Source organism: Hibiscus syriacus, unplaced genomic scaffold (genome assembly GCF_006381635.1).
Source record: "Hibiscus syriacus cultivar Baekdansim isolate YM2019G1 unplaced genomic scaffold, ASM638163v2 tig00110480_pilon, whole genome shotgun sequence".
Classification (NCBI taxonomy): Eukaryota; Viridiplantae; Streptophyta; class Magnoliopsida; order Malvales; family Malvaceae; genus Hibiscus; species Hibiscus syriacus.
The window spans coordinates 96,775-121,325 of NW_024062756.1; the positions used below are offsets into that span (position 1 = coordinate 96,775).

Below are 24,551 nucleotides of genomic sequence, written 5' to 3' on the forward strand. Positions count from 1 at the left end.
CACATCCGTCGAATTACGTTTCACTACATTTTTGTTTGCGTTCCTCGTGCCAGGACCGATATATGTTTCGTGTAACATCGATCTGATACCGAATGACACGATCACGGAACCTTAATGATTCTTGCAAGGCAGTCGTCCGCCGGACGTGGCAAGGGTAAGTAACTGATATGACCCTTTGGATTTAGCTGCTCAATTTTAGGTTATCCATGCATATATGTTTCTATCAATTTGGGTGAAACTCCATCAAGTTTTAGGTTAAATTACACAAATGGTGTAACACCCCAACCCGTATCCGACACGGATACGAGACCGAGATGTCACATTGACATTTCAAAACCTTTATTCTTGCAAAATAATAGAATATTTGAACTTATATTAAGAAAATACGATCATATATTGTTGAATTGTGTTTTTTATAAAATTTTGAGGCAAAAACGTATTTATAAACAGTAAAATACAGTATGAACAATACCAAATGTTAAAATTTTTCAGATATAATCACATATTTATTCTCTTCTGTCACATACCACATGTATGTGTAAACATCTATCTCATATCATATATCATGTATCACGTATTGCAAATTCATGTAATCATATAGATCATTTCACATAGCTTATATCATTTCTCATATTCATATATATATGGTTCACTTTCACATATCACATATTCCTTTTCACTTTTCATATGATTTCATAATCATATGTCACTTAGCTTATAACACTTCTCTTGTGTTCATATGACATATAAATCATTATCATCTCTTGTTCTCATATGCTTCACATACATCGCATATATCACATTTATATCACATATTCATATAGGCTTATGGTTTTATCACCTATCATATCATTTCACATATACACTTTTACTTACCATATTTATATCACATAATGCATGTGGTATGAACTCATATCATGTTTCATAATATGAAATGAATCATATATCAAAGTATTAAATCTAGACTTATCACAAGTCTAGAACTGAATATATATCTATAATCATGTTATGCATATGCACTCAAATTAGCCTTGCTTTGATTCGATCATAATTCTTTGATTGTTCATGTACTTGTTTAGGCTCAATATCTACATAAACATAATTTTCCAAACAATTATCAGAAGCCTAAACCTTAAACTTGATGTTAATAACTTAAGCTAATTTAATGAACCAAAAATTTCATTTTTCCTTTAGGGGGAATCGATACCCCCAGGGGGTATCTGTACCCTCTGCATAATCTGTAAAAGCCATAATTTTACTGTTTAAACTCGAAATCATCAACTCTTCACTCAATGCTTCTACTTTAAGCCCCTGTCATACCATTAAACTCAACTACCATTACTTAAACCAACTTATATCCATATAAACCATATTTATCTTCCATATCTTATCATGGTTCTTAAAATTAAGAATCATACCAAATTTTTTCACATGTTCTAAATTCAATTCTAACACTTCATACTTCTTAATTTTACTTATGACAAGTCAAATTTAACTTTCATTTCTAATTATGAACTCTATTCCAAGATTTCATTCAAGAACTCAAAATCTTTAATCTTCTATGACTCCTTTATCTTTTGATTTTAAGACAAATTAAGTTTCCTTAAGCTTAATTATCATATAAGGATCAAAACCCAACCTTTAATTGAACAAATAATCAACTAATTAGAAAACTTACCTTTGCTTAGAGCCTCACGTTGGAGAAGAGAAGAAGATGAAGAAGATAAGTTTGGAAACTTATCTCTTCAAACATGCATCACATGGGTATTATAATACCCACTAATTATTATTTAATTATTTTACTTGTTCAATGACCTATTTGCCCTTTGACTCTTTCAATAACTACCAATAACCCTTCAGATATTATTTTATAATTTTATAATTTAGTCACTAACCCGTAATTCGGGATGTTACAAATGGTCACTCAATTATAGATGTTATTTTGTTGAGTTTCTTGATTATTAAAAGTTACAAAATGGTCACTCGATTATTTATATATTTCAAACACGTCATTTTCTATTAAAAATTGAAGGTTTTCTAAGCTGGAATTTAACCTATTGATTGAGATATGATAAAATATGATCCTAGAAGGGTTTGAGCCGTATTTTTGGATTAAGTCTTCGTTTACATTATGTCGTTATATCAACGATTGAAATATTATGTCGTAGAGCCAGTGTTTGAAAGCAACGACAATGTCGTAGATATTATTAAAATATGATTTTATCGTATCTCAAACAGCAGATTAACGTCCAACTCATACGATCGTCAATTTTTTAACGAAAAAAATAAATTTTGAGAATATGAATAGTCAATGACCATTTTATAACTTTTAATAGTTTGAATACTCAACAAAGCAACATTCGATAGTTGGGGGACCATTTGTGTACTTTACCCTAAATTTTAACAGTCATCAAAGCACAGGGGTTTAGAGGCTCACTCGTAGTTGAGAATAAAGTAGTGAAGAAAAATAGAGATTTGGAGCTTGGCAAGATCAGCTCCAGGTCAGGTTCTACTTCCTGCTCCAAAGGGGATGAAAGCGTTTCCCTTCAATCTCTGGTTCTGCAGTTTACATGATTCATCTATTTATGTTCATCTTAGTAAATTTGAAGGGGAAAAAAAGGCATTTTGGGTTGATTCTACTGACCTCCCATCTTGAAGGAATGAACTCATTGGGATTGGGATAAATGTTGGGATCCATGTGAATAGCCCTATGCCAAGCCAAAATTTTCCATCCTTTAGGTATGGTATAACCTGCACAAAACCAAAACCCTTTATATTTTGAGAAACATTTGGACTTTGGAGTAAAATGAATAACCCAAAGCTCAGAAACTAACCCTTAATGTTAACATCAGCTTCTGCCTTTCGGAAAAATATGAATCCAATATTGCTTCTTCGCAAAGACTCGTCAATCACCTTCAAGTAATCAACACAGCAGGGCTTGCTACTAGATACTACAATCTGTGAGTATCACGAGTGTTCAAAAATATCTCATCAATTGATCCGATCAAAAATTATCAGATATTTCTTTAGAGATTTCGGATTAGATATTCTAAATTGACTCTAAACTTTAAAACAATATATATCAATCCCCATACCATAGTCTTATTCTAAATCGATCTCTAGATTTCAAAACATTCTATATCAATTCTCAAACTATCAATATCATTTTATTTTGATCCACCTATTAACATGTCATTAACTCTACCAATTAAAAAATTAATCTATTTTTTAAGATCCTTGGAACTGAAGTCGTTTACCAAAAAAATACTCAAGACCTTAAAAAATAAATTAAATATTTTAGATCAGAGGTCCAATTCTAGTGATCCAAAAACATATTAAATTTTTTAACTAGTAGATTTAACGACATGTTAATGGACGAATCAAAATAAAATGATATTAATAGTCTGAAGACTTACATAAAATGTTTTTAAAGTTAAGGACCAATCTAAAATGAGTTCATAACTTGAAGATTGATATAAAATATTTTAAATTTTATGGACCAATTTTAAATTAAAGTTATAATTTGAAGATCTCCTATACAATTAACTCTTACAATAAATCCAAAAGGCGATATCATAATATTAAATTGTGACCGCAACATAGTATACAATTACACTGTAACGTTTTTCAATGTCACCTAGTGTATCCACACAATATATATATATTTTGATGCATCCATAATATTAAATTATAGTTATTTTTAGAAAATAAATTACACGGTACATTCACAACACTCGTAATCATAACACCACGACTGCAACTGTAATTGGAATCGCAATTTAATACTATGGGCGATATATATAAACTTGAAAAGTCTTTATCCAATCAAATGTAAGATATTATACTTTATATTACCAATATTTACTTATTGTAATTCGATTTATTGACATATCGATTCTTCAAATATTAATCCTGTTACTCTATGGAAAGGGAAGAAGTTGAAAAACAACAAACCTTGGGTGGATAATCCATTTGCTTGATTTTAGAAAGAGTCGGGCCATTTCTTGAGGATAACCTTCTTTCTACGACCTCCTCTTGTTCTTTCTGAAGAGAAGAAATCAAAGTTGAGTCCGAATTCCGTAAATCATATGAAATTGATTTTCTTGATTAAAGCACAAAATTGATCATACTTGTATCGGACAAGTACGTCCCACCTTGGCTTTCTGCAATATTTGTGGATGCTGATTGAGGTAAATGAGTGCCAACATTACGCTGTGTGCTGTCGTTTCGTGACCGGCGAACAAGATGAGCAGCAACAAGTCGATGATATGCTCGTCCTCTAATTTGTCGCCAGTCTCGTTTTCGACTTCCATGAGAAAATCCATTATTCCTTTGTTCCTACCTGCAGGGACCGAAGTTTTTGCTCTTCTTTCATCTACCTCATATTCAATCATCTTTACCAGCTTTTTTCTGGCCTAATAACATAAATGATCGATAATTTAATCAGAGTCCAGTTAACCGGATATAACATAAATGTAATAAATCAATAATATAAATGATCGTTACCTTGAGTGCTCGATGGAATGCAAAACCAGGGACGGACATCGATAGGCATGGAAAAAAACACCCGGGAACAACTGTAATATTTCATCATCGACGAAAGAATCAAATCCTTTGTGGAGCCAAGAAAAACTTGTGCAGTAACCTTGAGAATGATCCTCTTCATCTCGGTGAAGAACTTGATCGGTCGGTTCATGGTAGCAAGTTCTTCCAATGAAGGGATCACAATGACTTCAATATGGCCTATGTACAAAGCTAGTGCTCGGTGGCCATTGATAGGATCCGATATCAGCCTAAGCAAACGCAAGTGCTCCGAATTCGGAACTCCGTACAACGATCTCTTCCCTCCTAATTGTATAGCCGACGAAGGGTAGCCTAACGAGAAGTGTTCGTCATCTGTCAATACCTTCCGGCAAAGCTCTGGGCTACAAAATATAACGCTCGGACTCCTGAATAAATGTATTTTGTAAATGTTGGTTGGTCCATATCTGCTTTCAAATAAATGTATCATTAATCAGCCATGAAATATAGATGAAGAAAAAAGCTGATTAAGAAACTAAATCTTCTTTCTTTTCTAGGTTACCTTTTGATCAAATTGGGGGCAAAAGAATCAGGGTTTTGGGACTTGAAAGCTCGGATAGAGCAAAATCGCAACTGATAATTTGAGAAAATAAAAATGAAGATAAAAAAGACAAAATTTACATGGAAAACCCCTAAATAATATAGAGTAAAAACCACATGCAACGGTAGAAGAATTTCACTATGAGAAAATAGGAATTACAACTTCTCTCTATCTACCAAGGAGAAAACAATGATAATTCTCTCTTGATAAAAAAAAAGGGAAAACAACTCTCAAGAAACTCTCTAAATTCTCTCTAGTATTGTAAGAAAGCTAGAATGCTTTGGGATGATTTTGAAGCTAAATGAGCTAAGGTATTTATAGTTGAAACTTAAGGACTAATTTGTAAATACCTTAACATACAATGACTAATTTTTAGCAATTTTACCATAAAAAAATTTATTCAAAGCCACCGGCTGCTAACACTAGCAGCCCATGTGGTTTTTTCAACAATCTCCACTTGAAGATTTGATTAGAATAATCAAATCTTCACACCATTCTTTCTACCTTGTACCATCATGTTGTTTACGTCTCTGACAGACCACAAGAGGATCAACACCAGGTAAATTTATCAGCGTTGATTGTCTTCGTCATGAAATCTGCTATGTTGTTTTTGGTATGGATCTTCTGCATATCTATCGTTCCTTCTTCCACCTTTTCATGAATGAAATGGTACTGAACTCGTATGTGCTTTGTTCTTGAATGAAATGATGGATTCCTTGCTAGATGCAAGGCGTTTTGACTGTCAGAAAACAGAGAGACATACTCTTGATTGTGCCCAAGCTCCTCCAATAGCATCTTCAACCAAATTGCTTCTTTACTGGCTTGTGTAGCTGCTACATATTCTGCTTATGTTGTGGATGTAGCCACAATTGACTGCAATTTTGAAACCCAGCTTATAGCTCCACCAGCAACTTTGAACACATATCATGTAGTAGATTTGCTTTTATCCAAATCCCCTACATAGTCAGAATCTACATAACCATTGATTAGTAAGTTTGATTCTCCGTAACATAATGCAATATTTGAGGTCCCTTTGATGTATCTCAGGATCCTCTTTACTGTATTCCAATGCTCTTTGCCTGGATTTGCCATATACCGACTAACCACTCCCACTGCTTGTGCAATGTCTAGTTTTGTGCTTATCATAACGAACATTAGACTTCCCACTGCTGATGCATACGATACTCAAGACATCTCCATCATCTCTTCTTCACTGCTAGGACTCATACTGGAGGATAATTTGAAGTTAATAGGAAGAGAGGTAGAAATTGGCTTACAATCTTGCATGCTGAATCGTGATAAGATATTCTTTAAGTAATTCTTTTGTGAAAGCTTAATCTTCATATTACTTCTGTCTCGGTGAATTTGCATCCCTAGAATCTTGTTTGCTGATCCCAAGTTCTTCATTTCAAATTCCCTAGCCTGTTGTGCCTTCAATGCTTCAATATGATCTTTGTTGGGTCATGCAACCAATATGTCATCCACATACAACAGCAATATAACAAAATTGTTATCACCAGACCTCTTGAAATAGGCACAAGGGTCTACATTAAGTCTGTTGTATCCAAGGCACATAATGAAGGAATCAAATCTCTTATACCAACACCTCAGCGCCTGCTTTAGACCGTACAAAGATTTGTTCAACCTGCAAACCAAGTTATTCTTTTCTTTTTCTTCAAAACCTTCAGGATGAAGCATATAAATCTCTTCTTCAAGATTTCCATAAAGAAAAGTTGTTTTAACATCTAGTTGCTCTAGATGTAAGTTCAATATAGCAAACATTGCTAAAACTACTCGAACTGTTGTTAGTCGAACCACAGGAGAAAATATTTTATTGAAATCAATACCTTCTTTTTGAGCATATCCTTTTACTATCAGTCTTGCAAGATACCTCTCAACTTGATCGCCACTGTTTCACTTGATTTTAAAGACCCATTTGTTACCAATTGGCTTCCTTCTTTGTGGTAGTGGCATAAGGTCTCATGTATTATTTTTATGAAGGGCTTCAATTTCTTCTTGCATCGCCATCATCCACAGTGAAGCATCTGAGTTGTTTATTGTCTCCTAATATGTTGATGGCTCACCGTCCTCTGTTAAAAGGCAGTATGTAACATTTCCTTCTATAACATAATTTGAATGCCAATTGGGACGTCTTCTCACACGATCTGATTGACGAGTTGTTGGAGCTTCAGAACTCTCTGGTTCTTGTTCATCATGTGTTGGTTCTGCTTCAGAAGAATCTCCTTATTCAACCTCATTTTCCACATGTATCTGTGTAGTCTCTAACTTTTCAGCGCTATCATCGTCTTCTTTTCTTTGTAGTTTATCTTCTATAAAGACAACATCTCTGTTAATGATCACTTTACGGGCAGTGAGATCCCACAAGCGAAACCCCTTTACACCATCAGCATACCCCAAGAATTTGCATTTCCTGAATTTTAGATCTAGCTTTGAAATTTCTTGGGAGTTGTACATCACGTACACAATACTTCCAAATACATGGAGGTTTGAATAATTAGCTGGTTTACCAGTCCACATCTCCATTGGTGTCTTCAGCTCTATTGTAGTTGATGGAGCTCGATTCACCAAACAACAGGCGGTATTGGCTGCTTCTACCCAGAATGATTTTTCTAGGCCCGCATCCCTCAACATTACTCTTGTTCTTTCTAACAAGGTTATGTTCATCCGCTCTACCACTCCATTTTGTTGAGGAGTGTTCGCCACTGTGAACTGTCTTTTGATACCATCTTTCCTGTAAAAGTCATCAAATTCTTCACTTGTGTATTCCCCTCCATTATCTGTTCTGAAACACTTGATCTTATTTCCAGAATCAAGTTCCACCCACGCTTTGAAGTTTTTGAAAGTTGAAAACACATCTGACTTCTTCTTAATAGGGTACACCCAACATCTCCTGGAGTAGTCATCAATAAATGAGACAAAGTACTTTGCTCCGCCTAAGGATGTAACTGGTGCTTGCCATACGTCAGAGTGAACCAATTCTAGAACATTTTTACCTCTAGAATTTGATGTGTTGAATTTCAACCGGTGCTGCTTACTTGTTATGCAGTGCTCACACAAAGTAAGTGATACATTTGCTAAGACTAGAAGTAGTTTTTGCTCCACAAGGACTTTCATTCCTTGTTCTGACACGTGTCCAAGTTTCTGATGCCATAACATTGCAGAATCTGAACTACATGAGGCAACAGAGGCTTCTGCTTCTAGCAAAGTCTCTCCCTTCAGCATGTACAAGTTTGCTGCTATCTTTTCGCCTTTCAGCACCACAAGTGCTCCATGGAACACCTTCATGATTCCTTTCCGTGTTTCAATCTTGCTTGCATTATTATCCAACAATCCGTAGGATAATAAATTTTTCTTCAGACCTTTCACGTGCCGCACATCTCGAACAACTTTAATTGTTCCATCATACATCTTCAATTTGATGGTTCCCACGCCAATGATCTCTAAGGCATGATCATTGCAACTATACACAGATCCTCCTGAGACAGGTTCATAATGATGGAACCATTCTCTTCTTGAGGTCATGTGATATATTGCTCCCGAATCAATGAGTCATATGTCTGCATATATCTTTCTACCTTCCACGGTGGTTGACGCTTCACATAATAGAGTATCTCCATCATCTGAACTGTTTGCAGTATTGCCTTATGGATTGGAGTTTTTATTTAGACTCCAACAATCCTTCTTCAAGTGACCCTTTTTTCCACAGTTGTAGCACTTTAAATTCTTCTTGCTTCTCGACTTCGATCTACCATGTTTGTGACTGCTGCTTTGGCCACGTTCCGCTGATCTCCCTCTCATCGTTGTCAACGCTTCTGCTTGTTGCAGATTTACTTGTCTGTCTTCCTTGTTCTTACGCCGATTTTCTTCTTGTAGAACAGCAGCTGCAACGTCATCGAAGACTATACTGGTGACATTACTGTTTGTCAAGTTGATGATGAGTTGATCATACGAATCCGGTAGACTTTGAAGTAGAAGTTCAACACGTTCTTGTTCTCCTATTGTACATCTTAAGGATGTAAGCTGAGAAAATAATGTGTTCAGTGTGTTTAAGTGCTCTGTCACTGAAGTAGATTCTGACATCCGGAGAGTATACAATTTCCTCTTAAGGAAAATTTTATTGTGCAATGATGTGACCTCGTACAATTTGGTGAGATGATCCCATATCTCCTTAGCTGTCTTCTTCTCCTCGATGCTTGATAATACTTCATCTGCTAATGCTAGATGAAAGTTTGACATAGCATTCCCGTCCATCTCGTTCCATTTGTTGTCATCTATGAAATCCACCGGCCTTTCACTGATAGCTGCTAGACAACCGTCTTTCCTCAGGATAGCCTTCATCTTCAATTTCCACAATGAGAAATTTCTCCTATTGAATTTTTCAATATCAAATTTCGTTGCCATAGCTTCTTTTACGGATAGCTCCCACTATTTCACTATCGTGAATAGTTATCTGGAACCTTCAAAGAATGGGTAATACCTTCTTACTTTCTTATATTGGAGGATCCACCTTTTTGTGGCAACCACAACGACAATAAGCAGATATTACACACTCAAATGTGGCTCGGATACCAATTGTTGCGAAAGACGGCTATCAGATAGAGCAAAATCGCAACTGATAATTTGAGAAAATAAAAATAAAGATAAAGAAGACACAAAATTTACGTGGAAAACCTCTAAATAATATAGGGTAAAAACCACGGGCAACAGTAGAAGAATTTCACTATGAGAAAATAGGAATTACAACTTCTCTCTATCTACCAAGGAGAAAACAATGATAATTCTCTCTTTATAAAAAAGGATAAAATAACTCTCAAGAAACTCTATAAATTCTCTCTAGTATTGTAAGAAAGCTAGAATGCTTTGGGATGATTTTAAAGCTAAATGAGCTAGGGTATTTATAGTTGAAACTTAAGGACTAATTTGTAAATACCCTAAAATACAATGACTAATTTTTAGCAATTTTACCATAAAAAAATATTCAAAGCCACCGGCTGCTAACACTAGCAGCCCATGTGATTTTTTCAACAAGAATTACAACAATTGACCATAATAATTCCGACTCCATTTTGGGTTTTTTAGACTGTCTTGGACACAATTTCCCCTTTCGACGAGCTCGCTTTTATAGCAGCAAATTATTCATTACAATGAAAAAATATATAATGATAAAATTAACATATAATATTTGTATAAATTATCAACACATATTGCTGATATGTTGTTGACGTAACATATATATCATCATTTTGAATAATATGACACAAGTTATATTATCACTTTAGTGACATGTCACATACTAAATTATCACTTTGATGACGTGGTACAAGTTATGACATTATTTAAATACATATAAAAAAGCTATATCAACAATATGTATTTACTTTTAATCAACTAATAATTTTTATTGAACATCAGTTATATTAATTAAAAATTAAAAATTCAATGTCAGAAAGGTACCAAATTAGCATGTAAAGAATATATCCATGAACGCCAGCGTACTATCTTTTCAAATTTTATTTTAATTTTCTTGCGACTTTAGGTTTATTTTAGAATATATTTTTATTTTCGATCTATATGGAAATCATATGTTGTCCTCTAATTGATTGGAAGTGTCATTTAATATATTTATTTAACTGTCACATGTCAAAATAATCTTTTAATACGATTACAAAAATTGGGCTGAATCAAATAATAAAAATAACCTAATTTAGGGACTAAAACATACGTTAAACTAATAGAATAAAATGAATGGCTCCTTTTTAATTTTTAAAGAAAATTAATTCAAATAGAGTAAGTATATTTGATCGGTTGATCAAACTATTTATCTTTGTTTCTTCATATTTTTTTAGATTATGGGCTTTAGACTTACTAGGAGCACCAATTTCCTACCCCATAGTTCCCTCTTCCCCTTCCCTTATGAGTTGGATTTATCATTGTCACAATTGATTAAGATTACGCTTATTTATTATCATATTGATATTTCCTGCTTTAGACCTTCAGATTAGATTCGGATATGTGTTTTGCGTTCGTGAATAGTTTTTTCACGTCGTTCGATTCTGATTTACGGTTTGTCAGTGATCTTTCAAAAGTTTGACCCATTTTTGTTGTTCATTTGTCAATACAGTCAGATCTATTTGTATCTATCTTTTATTCGAGTTTATTTGGTTAGATTATTTAACATTTTCTTTATACGATATTTGTGTAATCTTAAGTGACTAGTTTCTTATATGAATGAATATAAAAAAATATTCGTATTATATGTTTAATTTATAATTATATTTATAAACCTTTATTATAATTTAAATATTTTTTTAATAAAACAAATTAATTCCATCTAATAAAAAATCAATACAACAATGCAATTAATTATTCTAGTTGTGATTGTATGGGTGTCGAGTCCAATACAATTAAAATCCGTAGATTGGAAAATAGGTTTGAATTATGTATTGGGTAAAATAGAATGAAATTAATCGACGACTATCATAATCGTGGGACGAGTTGTGCCCAAAGAGTATTTATGTTAAATAGATTTTTTGGTAAGTTGATTATAGTAATTTAAGAATTTATTAAGTTGGTTTAGTGATAATTTTCTTTAAGAATTTTAGATTTAAATAGTTTCGTGCGCTTTGTTAATAAATATAGCCTTCAATTTTTATATTTTGTTTTAATTTGGTCCAAAAATCTAAAAAATTAGCATATAACATTTTAATATTATTTGATTTAATACTCTTCTAACCCATTTTACATTTATTCAATTTAATTATCTTCTAACTCATTTTAATATTATTCAATTTAATCCTGTTCCCATTTTATAATATTCAATTCAACCCTCTTCTAACCCATTTTAGATTATCCAATTGAATCCTCTTCTAACCCATAATTCAACCTCGAACCAATTCCTAATTTTTAACAAAAACTCCAACTAAACTTGATAAAAAATTAAATATAATATGTTAAAATAGTTAAAAGATAAGAAAAAATGATATTGATAATTTGAAGATCGATATCAAATATTTTTAAAGTTTAAAGATTAATTTAAAATAAGGGTTGTAGTTTAGATACCTCCTATGTTATTATCTCTTATTATAATAAAAAGAAGTAGAAAAGTTCTCTTTTACATGTCGCATTTAGATCAATATCACCTCAAAATCACTCCGTACTTTTTCTTCCACGTGGCTAACAATAATTTGATCGCGTTATTCTTCCGAATATCGAAAAACGACCTAGTAAAACCTTGCCGTACCGCCACGTGTCCCCATCGACTTCCGTCCCATCTTTGGTTCTATATATATACAAAAACGAAACTTTTTTCCATTTGTTTCTCCCTTTCTCTACCTTGGATTTCCCCGTGATTGAAACACATATCCACGATGCATCCGTTAAATTCGGTGTTGTTGGCGAGGATGTTGTCGAACTCGGCGGCGGCTTCTTCCTCCGTCGACGGATTGGAATCCGTCGGAGGAGTTATGCCGTTCGGGACTCTATGGTGGTTCATATACGCCGGCTGCTCTTGCTTCTTCGTACTCTTCGCCGGGATGATGTCAGGTCTTACTCTCGGACTCATGTCCCTCGGCCTCGTCGAACTCGAGATTCTTCAACGCAGCGGCACTCCCACTGAGAAAAAGCAAGCTGGTACAAAGGCACTATAACTTTTTATTTTATTTTATTTGGACAATGGAAATGATGGGAGGAAATGCTTTAGCTTTGTTCATCCTTAATTATTATATTGGATTTGAGATATTTTTGTTGTCGATGTTTTTAGCTGCTATTTTGCCTGTGGTTCAAAAACAACATCAGCTTTTGGTGACTTTGCTTCTTTGCAATGCTGTTGCTATGGAAGTAAGAATTGATTTAATTATTTTTTTGGTTCAATTGGATACGAGTCGAATTAACACGTATTTCTTTATTTATATCATTGGTCAAGTTATTTTTTCGGTCCCGTCCCTCTGCTACGCTCAAAATTTCCAGATTAGTCCTTTGCTTTAGTTGGGCATAATTTGATATCGCAGTAGTTAGTTACTGTCAAAATAGTTGACATGCTAACTTTTTCGGTTAAGATATTGAAAGAATATTTTTCTTAAAAATTATCATGCCAACATAACACTCAATTTCTGTTGGAATTAGTGTATTAGTGTTTCTTGAAATAAATTTTCATAGGCATTTTAACCGGAATAATTAATGGTGTTAACAAATTCTACTGAGTATAAAAGTAAAAGACCAATTATTTCAAATTAAAGTGTAAGATCTATATCCAAAAATTGAGCACAGTAGAGTGACCAAAACCATGACCTGTTTTATCCTTTGATTTAGAAAACAAAAATGAGAATGGGGTTTGCTAAAACAGCATGGTTTAAATCACAAACTGAAATTTTCAGTTGAAAAGTTCTGTTTGAGTTAAAATGGCCCCTTTCATGCAAGTTGGCCAGAGCTTTGCATGTGGGATGAGCACCAAGCCCGCCACCACCATTATGAGAATGGGGTTGGTTTAACATAAGGATGCTATAAATTGGTAGTTGGTTCTTTTTCTAGGCAATTAACATAAAGCAAGTTTTATTAAGTAATTGATATGTTCAAGTGAAATTTACTGTTTATTACGTTTACTAAGAATGTTCAAGTGAAGGTTGAATTTCATAGACCGCTTTGACGTTTCCAATTTGCAGGCCCTTCCTATATACCTGGATAAGATTTTCAATGAGTATCTTGCTATCATACTTTCTGTGACTTTTGTTCTACTTTTTGGTGAGGTACTCTGTTCAAAAAACTTTTGTACGGTATTAGCTTCACTTCTTCCTTTGAATCCTTGACCAAGACCTTCCCTTTTAAGGTTATACCACAAGCAGTATGCACAAGATATGGGCTTGCTATTGGTGCAAATTTATCAGGAGTGGTGCAGCTCTTAATGTTAATTTGCTATCCAATAGCTTATCCCGTTGGAAAGGTATATGATTTACACCATTAAACTCCCATGCTGTAAAAAGTTTATTGTAAAGGCTATATACACTTAGCTCGAGTATTAGGTAGTTCCTTAGAAGGGATGGACATAGAAACACAATTCAAGTACGAAACATATGAATACAGGTAGTTTTAACAGGCTATTTGAATTGATAAGCACTGAAGGTATATATGTTTTCCAGATTCTGGATTGGATGCTGGGGCATAATGATGCACTATTTAGGCGGGCTCAACTAAAAGCTCTCGTCTCCATCCACAGCCAGGAGGTAAGTCAATTTGATGTTGCTGCAGGTTTCACAATAAAGTAATTCCTTGGCACTATTTGCGGGTTCAACTAAATTTTCCATTACATCCCATGTCTCGTCTTCGTATCATGATGTAGATTCTGTATTCACCTAATTCTTTAGTTTGGCAAGGGAGGTGAGCTCACCCATGACGAAACTACAATTATTAGCGGAGCACTAGATTTGACTGAAAAGGTATGCATCACATTGAAACTAAAGTGATTGAATACCATTTTATAGCTTCTGATGTCATTGGTCACTTACGTTGTAAACTTGCAGTAATGGAACAGTGTTAACGAGCTTTAGAATTTTCATGCTACTTTCTTTCTTGCCATCATGGCTTCTCTGGAATCATTTTTTTAAGACAATTTCAGCATCTTCAACTATTTTGTCCTGTTTTTGTTGTAATATTTGGACAGACGGCAGAGGAGGCTATGACACCTATAGAATCTACTTTCTCTTTAGATGTCAATTCAAAGTTGGACTGGTATTGTTTCTATTCAATTCACATTGTAGTTAATATAAGAAGGATTAATGCATAAATCCTTACTATGTGCTGAAATTTGTATTTCTTACAACTAACCCCCACCTCTAATCTATCATATGAAAAATTATAAACATGTTAAAACTTCCTTCAACTTATCATATACTTAATCAGTGCCTTGAACAACACTTATTAACTGCAGTTGCGTTTTTACTAGCATTGATCATTGCTTTTATATATAAAGATTTTGCATCTATCAGTGACATCTAGAGTATCAAAATAACTTCTAAATCGGTTCCTTCCTATTTTTTGCTGAAATCCTAGTTGACATTCTTACAAGAATTGTGTAATAAGTTCCCCATTCATTTATCTCTTACGTCAGGGAAGCAATGGGTAAGGTTCTTGCACGAGGTCATAGTCGAGTCCCTGTTTACTTGGGGAATCCAAAAAACATTATTGGACTTCTGCTGGTATGTGTCAGACGTAAAAGTCTTTCGACGAAGTCTCATCTAAAGCTTCGCCGATCTTGTTTGTTTTTTACTTACTGTTAATCTCAAATCTTGTTTGAAAATTGAAATAAGGTGAAAAGCCTTCTAACTGTACGACCTGAAACCGAGACACCCGTCAGTGCTGTTTCCATCCGGAGAATTCCAAGGTTTCTTAGTTATTCTTAAATAATTTGTACAATTTCTATCTAGTAACAAGTGTAAAAATTCATGTATGGGATGTTTCAACAGAGTTCCAGCCGATATGCCTTTGTATGATATACTGAATGAGTTTCAAAAGGGCAGCAGTCATATGGCAGCTGTTGTCAAGGTTAAAGGAAAAGTTAAGAATCCTCCTGCAACAGCTGATGGAGCAAAAGCTGAAGAAAATAGAGTCTCCAATGCAGAGTCCCAACTCACTACTCCGCTGCTACCTAAGCAGGATGAGAAGCCGGACAGCGTAACTGTCGACATCGATAAGTCTTCTTCAAAGCCTCCCTTAAAGATATTGACGACAGAGGATATCGACGATGGTGAAGTGATTGGTATTATCACCTTAGAAGATGTTTTTGAAGAACTCCTGCAGGTAAATTAAAGAGTCCCCATTGTATCTTGTTTCTTCTCGACTGTGTTTAATCTTAATTCAGCTGCTGAGTTCTTTACAAAACACAGGAGGAGATTGTGGATGAAACAGATGAATATGTTGATGTGCATAAAAGGTATTTTTGTGCTAGAACTTCAATATCTATATGGTTATCTCCAAAAAAGAAAATGTAACAATGGATGCTACATTTGCAACATATATATTTTGCAGAATCCGTGTTGCCGCAGCGGCTGCCGCTTCATCAGTGGCAAGGGCACCATCAATCAGGAGGCTAACTAGTTATCAAAAGGGAGCGGTAAGGAAACATTAGAAAAGCTTCGAAACTAATTAAAATTCCATTTTCACTAAATAGAAAATTCTTGTGTATCATAGGTTAACTCCCCCAGGGTTACACTAGCCGACCACAAGAGCTGAAACATATATTATTTATATCTACAATCGTGAAGGAACCGATTCCCAGAAAACCAGAGGTAAGAGTTTTGTTTTTCTTTTGATTTCTAAGCTGCAAGGAGGCGGAGAAAAGGAACATTGAGTTGCTCCCTATGTCTCGGTAAATTTACTATGCTTAATGTGTTATCTAAATCTATGTACATGACACTGAAAAATTCACATGAGGCTTTGTTGAAATATTTTTGCATGATAATAGTAAAGTTTAAGGACATGAGTTGTATTGAGATGTCCTAGAATGTTTTATTTCTCTACCAATTAAAAAAAAAACTTTTATTCATTTTTTCCTTTGATTTTTGGGTGATGATGTTTCATGGAATTGGCCCATGGTTGGGTTTGTTTCATGAAATAAATTTATTTGTAACTATAAGTTTTTGGGTGGGAATGGAAACTAGTGGAAAAGTGGAAAAGTGGAAAGTTTATAATTTTATAGTCCTCGATGTTTATAATTTGTTTTTGTTTTTTTAAGTTTTACCCTTAAAAGGTTATAAACATCAGAGATTGACAAATTGCATTGTTTAATAAATCATAATTTTATATTTTTTTATATATTATAGAACTAAAAGATAATATATATGATAAATTACATTGTTAGTCATGAAACTATTAGTTTGTTTTTGTTTTAGTAACTAAATTATAAATACTTTTAATTGTCATTAGTTTTTCCATTGGTTTTGTTTTGGTCATCATCTATTAAATCATTATTTTTTTTTGAATGAAACTCATGGGCCTCATTAAAAACCCCTTCTAAACCTAGTAAAGAATGCTCAACTTATATTAATCAAAGATCAATGATATCGTTTTTAACATTCTGAACAATGATGTTGGGACAAACCGACTCAAAAAACAAAGAACCATCCGAATTTAAAGCCCAACTGGCTAATACATGAACAACCTGATTACACTCTCTAGGAGTATAAAATACAAAAACGAGGATGATCCTAAAAAATAGTACGAGCCTCCTGAACATACACTCCGAGGGTGAAAATATATGTAGAAGTTCGTGTAATCTTATGGACGAGCATCAAGGAATCAGTTTCAAACTGAACATCAGACCATCTCATATCACAAGTCATTCTAAGACCAGCGAGTAAAGCAGATAGTTCCATAAAATCCGCCTCAAAACATCCAACAGAAGATTGGGCCAAACCACCACACACATGTCCACACTTATCATGAGCAACAACTCCAATTGCAAACAGTCGGCGCTCCGCAACAAAGGCACCATCAACATTCACTTTGATAACTCCCTCCAAAGGTGGAGTCCATCGTATAGCAGTATTGGTAGACCGTTGTTTATTCATCCCCACACTAATAGCCCTTAAATAGTCCTGATGTAGTATGTTTGCATTAGTCACTAAGAGCCACGCCAGTTGCAACCTGTCAGAATGAACAAACGAGTTTCGATTATTCCAGACATTCTACAGAATTATAAAAAAACCAGCAAAAGCATCAATTCCTAGAATAGAGAGTACTTCCTCCATCCATAATAAAGGATTATCCATAGTACTTAAAATTATAGAAGGAGGCAGATCTGCTAAACGTAAAGTCTCCAAAGTTACAGGACAGTCCCTCATGGCATGTATAATCGTCTCCTCCCTATTATAACACATAGGATAAATTCCATCACCAAAACCAGCACTATAAATCAAATTAGTTTTTAACTGAATCATTTTTAAGTCGAATTAATTTGAGTTCAAATTTTGAATTTGGATTTAGGTTGCTTGAAAACATGTTATGAGACTTAAATCTAGGATTAGTGTTTAATTACATCATATCTTAACTACCAAACAAAGTACTTTAGTTAAGGAAAAACACACGCTATGATAATAGTGTTTTTTTAAAGCGTGATTGAGAGAATGTGTTTCTTTCCTACGTGATCGTTTTAAATGTTGGTTTTGTCAATAATATTAAGATATTGTTATTTTTGTAGACAATATTTTTCAGAGTGATAATTTTATAAAAGATTTAATTTATAACGGTATATTATCGTCTAATTAATTGACAGTACATTAAATATTTTTTTTGGTATAGCCATCAATATTCAATCTATTGATTAATTAATTCGGATTGGGTACTATAGAGTTAAAGGAGATCCAATCCAGTTTACACCATTTGCAAATGTCAGGATTCAAATCTCTGATTTTGTTTAAAAAATCTAATGTCTCATCCCACAAGATCAATTGGCTGCTGGTGTAAATTAAATTTATATTATTAGTACTTTAAACAATAACACTTTAATTTTTAAAAGTTTTTCACTCTATTAAATAAAAGTTTTCCCTTAAATTTCTTCGTCGAAATTAGTATGTTTAATATAAATTTAAATTTTCAAATTATATCAACATTATTAGGCAATTAAAGTTTTTTTATTAAAATAAGTGCTAATATTTTTTAAGTGTTAAAACTATATTTTTAAGTTTAGATATTTTTTTACTTTACGAAAGTTGATAATTCGACGCTAAATAATAATAAAATAAAATGATAAATAATCAAAATATTGAATACTTAAAATTAAAATAAAATTCAAAGATATTTTTATTTTTTAGTTAAGCCAAAGTTTCCCCGTGTTTGCTTGGTCAAAAATAATAGGTTTAATACTAAAATAAGTACCTAAATTATGTCTCGAAAAACAATAGTGTCTAAATATTTTTCGCTAAAAATAAATGGCTAGCATTTTCTCCGTTATCATATTAGGTGCTCGGACGTTAACTACCGTTAAAAATCTCCGTTAAGTGACACATGTTAGATTTTGAAAATTTTAAAAAATTTATTTAAAATAAAAATATATTTAAAAAAACTTAAATTATTTCAAATCTTAAAATAAACCCAAAACTTTTAAAACTTTAATTTTAATCTTGTTACCACTGCCGGCGTCACCAACGCAGTTAATCGGCCGAACTCTGGACTACGTGTGATTGGCCAACCACCTATGACCAAAATCCCCATACTTTCGCAATCGATCGACCACCCAAAATGGTGTAAATGAAAGATTCCATTTTAGGGTTTTGAATGATTTATGTTTAGGAATTTATAGATTTAGGGAGATTTGTTGTTTGATTGGTTGCGAAAATATGGAGGTTTTCGTCGTGGGTGGTTGGTCAGTTACACGTCGATGGGTGTTCGATCGATTGACAACGTTGGTGGCGTCCGACGGTGACAAAGGGATTAAAATTAAAGTTTTAAAAGCTTTGAGTTTTTTTAAGATTTGAAAAAAAATAAGTTTCTTTTTTATTTTAAATAAAAAATTTCAAAATTACCAGACGTGACACGTGTCACTTAACGGAGATTTTAAACGGTGTTAACGCCCGGGCACCTAAAATAGTAACGGACAAAACGTTAAACACCTATTTTAACGAAAAATTATTTAAACAATAAAATATTTTTCGAGACATAATTTATACAGTTATTTTTGAATTAAGCAAAAATAGTATTAGGATGGCTGACAAATCATTTTGAAATTACCTTCAGCAAATTACAACATTCCAAGAAGAATTGTCGTTACCGAAATCAAAAGTAAGAGTGGATCACTTACTGCTTAGTAAATTGAAAAAGAACAATATATATATATATATATATACTAAAAAGTTTTATACACTAAAAATTAAAGGTTAAAGGCTGAGATTAACCGTAGAAATAAGAAGATATCTATTAGGAGAAAAAATTAAAGAGTTAATCTTAATTTTTGATTTTTCTTCATCCAACGATCTTAAAATAGTGTAAAGCTATTTTTACACCTGTAAATATAGAGAGATAGAAAAAAAATTACAACCAATATTTATATATTCTGATTCCTTAACGGGAAAAATTTTAAGATTAAAAAATGTTTTTTCTTTATTCATTACTTGACAAAATTAAAATACGAAGAAAAAAAGAATTTAAAAAAAAAATATAATGCATAACAATGTAAAATATTCCTTAACAATTTTCCTTTCCATCAAGAATAATTTCAGAAGTTCGTAAAGTATCATTGATAATCTATTAAATTCGTAGTAATCAATGTTATTCTCATATCAATTTCACCATTCATACTCTAATGAGAGTTTTAGATAGATCACAAAACTACAAGTGCCTAAGAGACAGAAACCATGTAAAAACCTCAGGCATTTATACATTAGGGCTCGTAAACTTCAACATTTGTGCATTAGGACTTGTACTCTCAAAATTCAAGCGGTATCATTGATACTAACTGATGACGAATAAGTCAGAGCACCCTGAATTCCAATCATTTTTGTTTTTTGAGTTTCCCAGAATAAGGATGATTGTTGAAGCAGAAAAAATGGAGTTGGAAAACAAAATTGAGGGTAACAAAGAAAACCCATCATTCCTTTACAATATATTTTACAAGAACCCGTATACAATTTTAACCTACCCAAAATTCACCTCTCTTGCCTCCATCAAAGCTACCCTTTAGCCATATAATCCCACTACGTAGTTACTCCTCCCAACACAAAAGCAACACGGTGCATCTCCATATAATGTAAAACCGGGTTCGCTGCTCCTTCACAAGCCTCGAGCATCTCTGCCACAGTCGGAGCTTTGGGACCCCTGTTGATTTCATGTTCAAGCAGAAGATCGGCATTATACACCAAGGTACCCAAAAAAAACCGGGTTTATGGTGTTTTATATGGTTTTTGAAGATGGTTTGTCCTTGTGGGAGAATGGGATTATATATGGATGGGAAGGTGGATTTGGGAGGGATAATGAATGGGGGATTGGTGAACGAGTGACAAGTGTTTGATGAAATGCGGGTTAGCATGGAGGAGGCCCCCTTCAATCTCTGCTTGTCTGCCTGACAAATCAACCCCGGAGTATGCACTTATTTGTACATCAACTTATCCCGGTTTTGGGTGAATCTAGCTTACATCTCTTATCTGTCATTCCATCCGGTTCGATCTAATTTAAATATAGACCTAATTAAAAAATATATAAAGGTATTTTTCATCACGAGTATATAAATATCAATTATATTATTATTTTTAATTTAAGCGTTTTTTTATTATAAACTTAAACCTAATTCAATCTTATCCTTTAAAAATACCCGACCTCGCATGAATTTTAAAAAATTCAATTTTATATAATTGGGTTAGAACTGTGTAGTGATGATTATTGTGTAGTTAAACCATTTTGATGTTTTATCACTTGTATATTCAAGTCATTTCGTATTTATTTTGTTTCATGTTTGTGTTATTTTGGATTATACAAATATGAATTATTGGCTTTTAATTATTAAAATCGAGTTGAATTAAATTTTAAGTCAAAGTGACCTGAACTGATTTTGGATTATACAAAGTGTTTTGATCAAATATTAACCTTTGACATTAATTATTTAAATTATTGGTTTAATAGTTCTTGAAGCCCTCCAACTTTTGAAAAAAATAAAATGACCCCTTTTTTCATTCAATTAAACTCTTAAACCTATAGAGTTAATCCTTATAACCCTTTGACTAATTAAAATCGTTATTGATCATTATGATACTGATGCAATCGACTATGCCAGATATACCGTTAATCATTAAAAATTATAAAATCCAATATATAAATTTATCTAAATTTAACCGATAGGATTCATAAATATCTCTAGACATGGCTCCTTAAGCATGTGGCTCCAGCTATGCTGCTCGTCTGTGTAAGAATTATTTGTCCCACATACTGTTTGTAAGTGAACATAGGTAGACCTACCATCAATCATTATTTTATGGTTTTGATTTCTTTTATATATATATATAATTTTAACTGTAATAATTGATCAAATTTTAATTATCTAGATTAATATTCTTATAATAATTCAATGTTATGAATTAAAACATGATAAAATTTGATCAAATACAAATAAAATCGAGTATAAATGGTTTATGGTACATAGAGTTTAATCTATCAAAAAAATTAGACTTATTTATTAATAAATATTATTACATACATGTCGTCTTGTAAATTTATCATTAACTCAATCGAACTCATGATAAAAAAATCCCTTAAATTCATAATTTACCATCACTATTCTCCACATATGGAATTCTTAAGATTCTTAATCCTAAATTTTCAATTTTGTTCAGTTTAAACTCGTTTATGTGATCCTAAACTCAACTTTCTATTGAAATAACTGATTTATAACATCTGATGGATCAAAATCTGACGAATTCATATTATTTGACCATCTCTATTGGTACCCTAGGGTTCCATTGACACCAAGGGTCCACCTTCTAATTTCTACCATGGAACACATCAGTATGACGTGCGCAGTTGCCACGTTTTCCATTGATTCAACTTGAACAGTACATCCCTTTATCAAGTTAAAATCTTGCCGGCCATTGATGGATGATTTGCCAAGCTTTTGAAACCAGTTCCATTTAAAGCACATCAGACACCAAACTTTATCTTGTATAGTTTACCTAAACCCCACTTTTCTTTAGCCTTTTTCGATACACCATTTTCCCTCCCATTTCTTCGAAGCTCAAAAGGACTAAGACAAGACTTGTTGGGGACCCCATTGACCCCCAAACTATGTTAATCAACCCCACACGTGGCTAATAACATATGCTAATAACATATATTATGATTTTGAGTATATGAACGTTTCTCCTTCTTGGACCACACTAAGGGAATGGAGGAGTTGGCGGTCTTCAAGAGTGGGATTATGTTTTGTACTTTGTAGGAACAACATTTTTTGTTTGGTTGTTTTGATTCCATTTGTGCAATGATATCGAAGCTCGTGATTGAATTATGTTAGGTTTGGTGGGTCGGATTAGTCGAGAGGGATTTTGTTGAAGTCTTTGAGAAAGAATAGAAAATATTGTCACGGTTAATTTATAGTGATTCAATCTTGTTGATCATCAATATTGAGTGATAGAGGTAGTAATATTTATTGTGATTCATCCTATTTGACTTAAAAGGATAACTACAATTTACAATGACCAGAGATAAGATCAAGGTTTGAACTCAGGTTTGATGGCCTAAGTCTAAGAGAGAAAGGAGAGAGGAATGAGGAATGTACGAGTGATTCCCTTCTTTATTAAGAGAGAATAATTATTTATATATTTGGTGTCCTTCGAACAACATGACATCTATGTATTGATAGATAATCAAGAATAGGACCAACATAAAGATCAATTGGGGTTGTCATGAGGTATACTGTGACAGTATTTTGTTGTACATCCTACTTTACTGACAGAGGTAGCAAGACAGGTTAGGTTAATTCGTCCATCATAGAGGGGGATGTATTGAAGGTAGTAGTTTCGTTTCAGAGTTGGAGGGTGTTAGGTATCATGAGACTATGATATTGTATTGGTAGAATGTTGTTGGACCATTTTAGTTGTGATTATACCAAGAAAATTAAAAGATTTAATCAAGTCCTTAAAATATATATATCATATCAATTAGACCATTCCATGAGTTTGATCGGCATATCAATTAAATCTATCACGAACATATTTAAAACACGTTAATCTAATTTTTAATGTGTATGCTTATCGTATAAACAACTCGAATTTGATCAGATAAAACTATATGTTTATAAAATTAAAAGGAGAAAAGAAATGGGGATATGTTATGCTAAATGCCAATTTCACATAAGGACACATAACATTGTTGAAGATAGATTCAATCACGGCCATGGTAACCCATATGTTACTTGCTTTATATCCTACTGTCAAGCTCAAGGTGGCTTGTCAATGCTAGTTGCCACTTTTTAATTTTATCCTATTTTTACATCAAGAAAAAAGGAATAAAAGGGACATGCTATTTGAAATCAATTGGTCCTTAAGTGTTTATCCCTAAGCTTTCAATAATGATTGTAAACTTGGAGATTTAGGGTCACATCTCAATAGTCAAATCATGTCCCATTGCCATGCACAAGGATAGCAAAGGGAAACCCCAACACCTTATCTCAAAATCCCAAAGTATATAAAAGATAAGATCCTTAATAATAGCTTATAGATCAATGTGGCCCTTTTGTTTAAGACAGTTTGACTATGTTAGGGCACTATGCTAGTAGGATGGAGCCAATGGGTACCATACACGTGGACCAAAGACATTAACACAAGTTATACATATCTGATCTATTAGTTAATCAATCTATATCAAAGATTATAGAAATTTATTATTAGAATGCTCTTTCCACTCAGTTTACTCTATTCACACCATCGTGATTTAAATCCTA

The 24,551-nt window shown here is 33.2% G+C and overlaps 1 protein-coding gene and 1 pseudogene across 1 annotated transcript; one reads left to right on the plus strand and one right to left on the minus strand.

Annotated features, from left to right (window-relative positions):
• Window positions 1-99: 99 nt before the first annotated feature.
• LOC120128395 lies at window positions 100-12,414 on the minus strand (annotated as a pseudogene).
• Window positions 12,415-12,467: 53 nt separating this feature from the next.
• Window positions 12,468-16,422, plus strand: LOC120128392 (DUF21 domain-containing protein At4g14240-like). Its single transcript, XM_039146073.1, has 13 exons — window positions 12,468-12,772; window positions 12,903-12,979; window positions 13,801-13,884; window positions 13,965-14,078; window positions 14,275-14,358; window positions 14,500-14,571; window positions 14,796-14,863; window positions 15,243-15,330; window positions 15,442-15,515; window positions 15,598-15,931; window positions 16,018-16,064; window positions 16,160-16,244; window positions 16,322-16,422. Exons 1-13 carry the CDS (start codon window positions 12,511-12,513, stop codon window positions 16,361-16,363), a joined length of 1,431 nt encoding a protein of 476 aa, XP_039002004.1. The 5' UTR covers window positions 12,468-12,510; the 3' UTR covers window positions 16,364-16,422.
• Window positions 16,423-24,551: the final 8,129 nt, after the last annotated feature.

What these genes read in the sequence shown, in the direction of transcription:
- LOC120128392 (XM_039146073.1), top strand. Translation starts at nt 12,511, where the DNA reads ATGCATCCGTTAAATTCGGTGTTGTTGGCGAGGATGTTGTCGAACTCG. An exon ending in TCTCCATCCACAGCCAGGAG is followed by an intron (nt 14,359 to 14,499) that starts GTAAGTCAATTT and finishes CTAATTCTTTAG; the next exon opens with TTTGGCAAGGGAGGTGAGCT. An exon ending in CTAGTTATCAAAAGGGAGCG is followed by an intron (nt 16,245 to 16,321) that starts GTAAGGAAACAT and finishes TGTGTATCATAG; the next exon opens with GTTAACTCCCCCAGGGTTAC.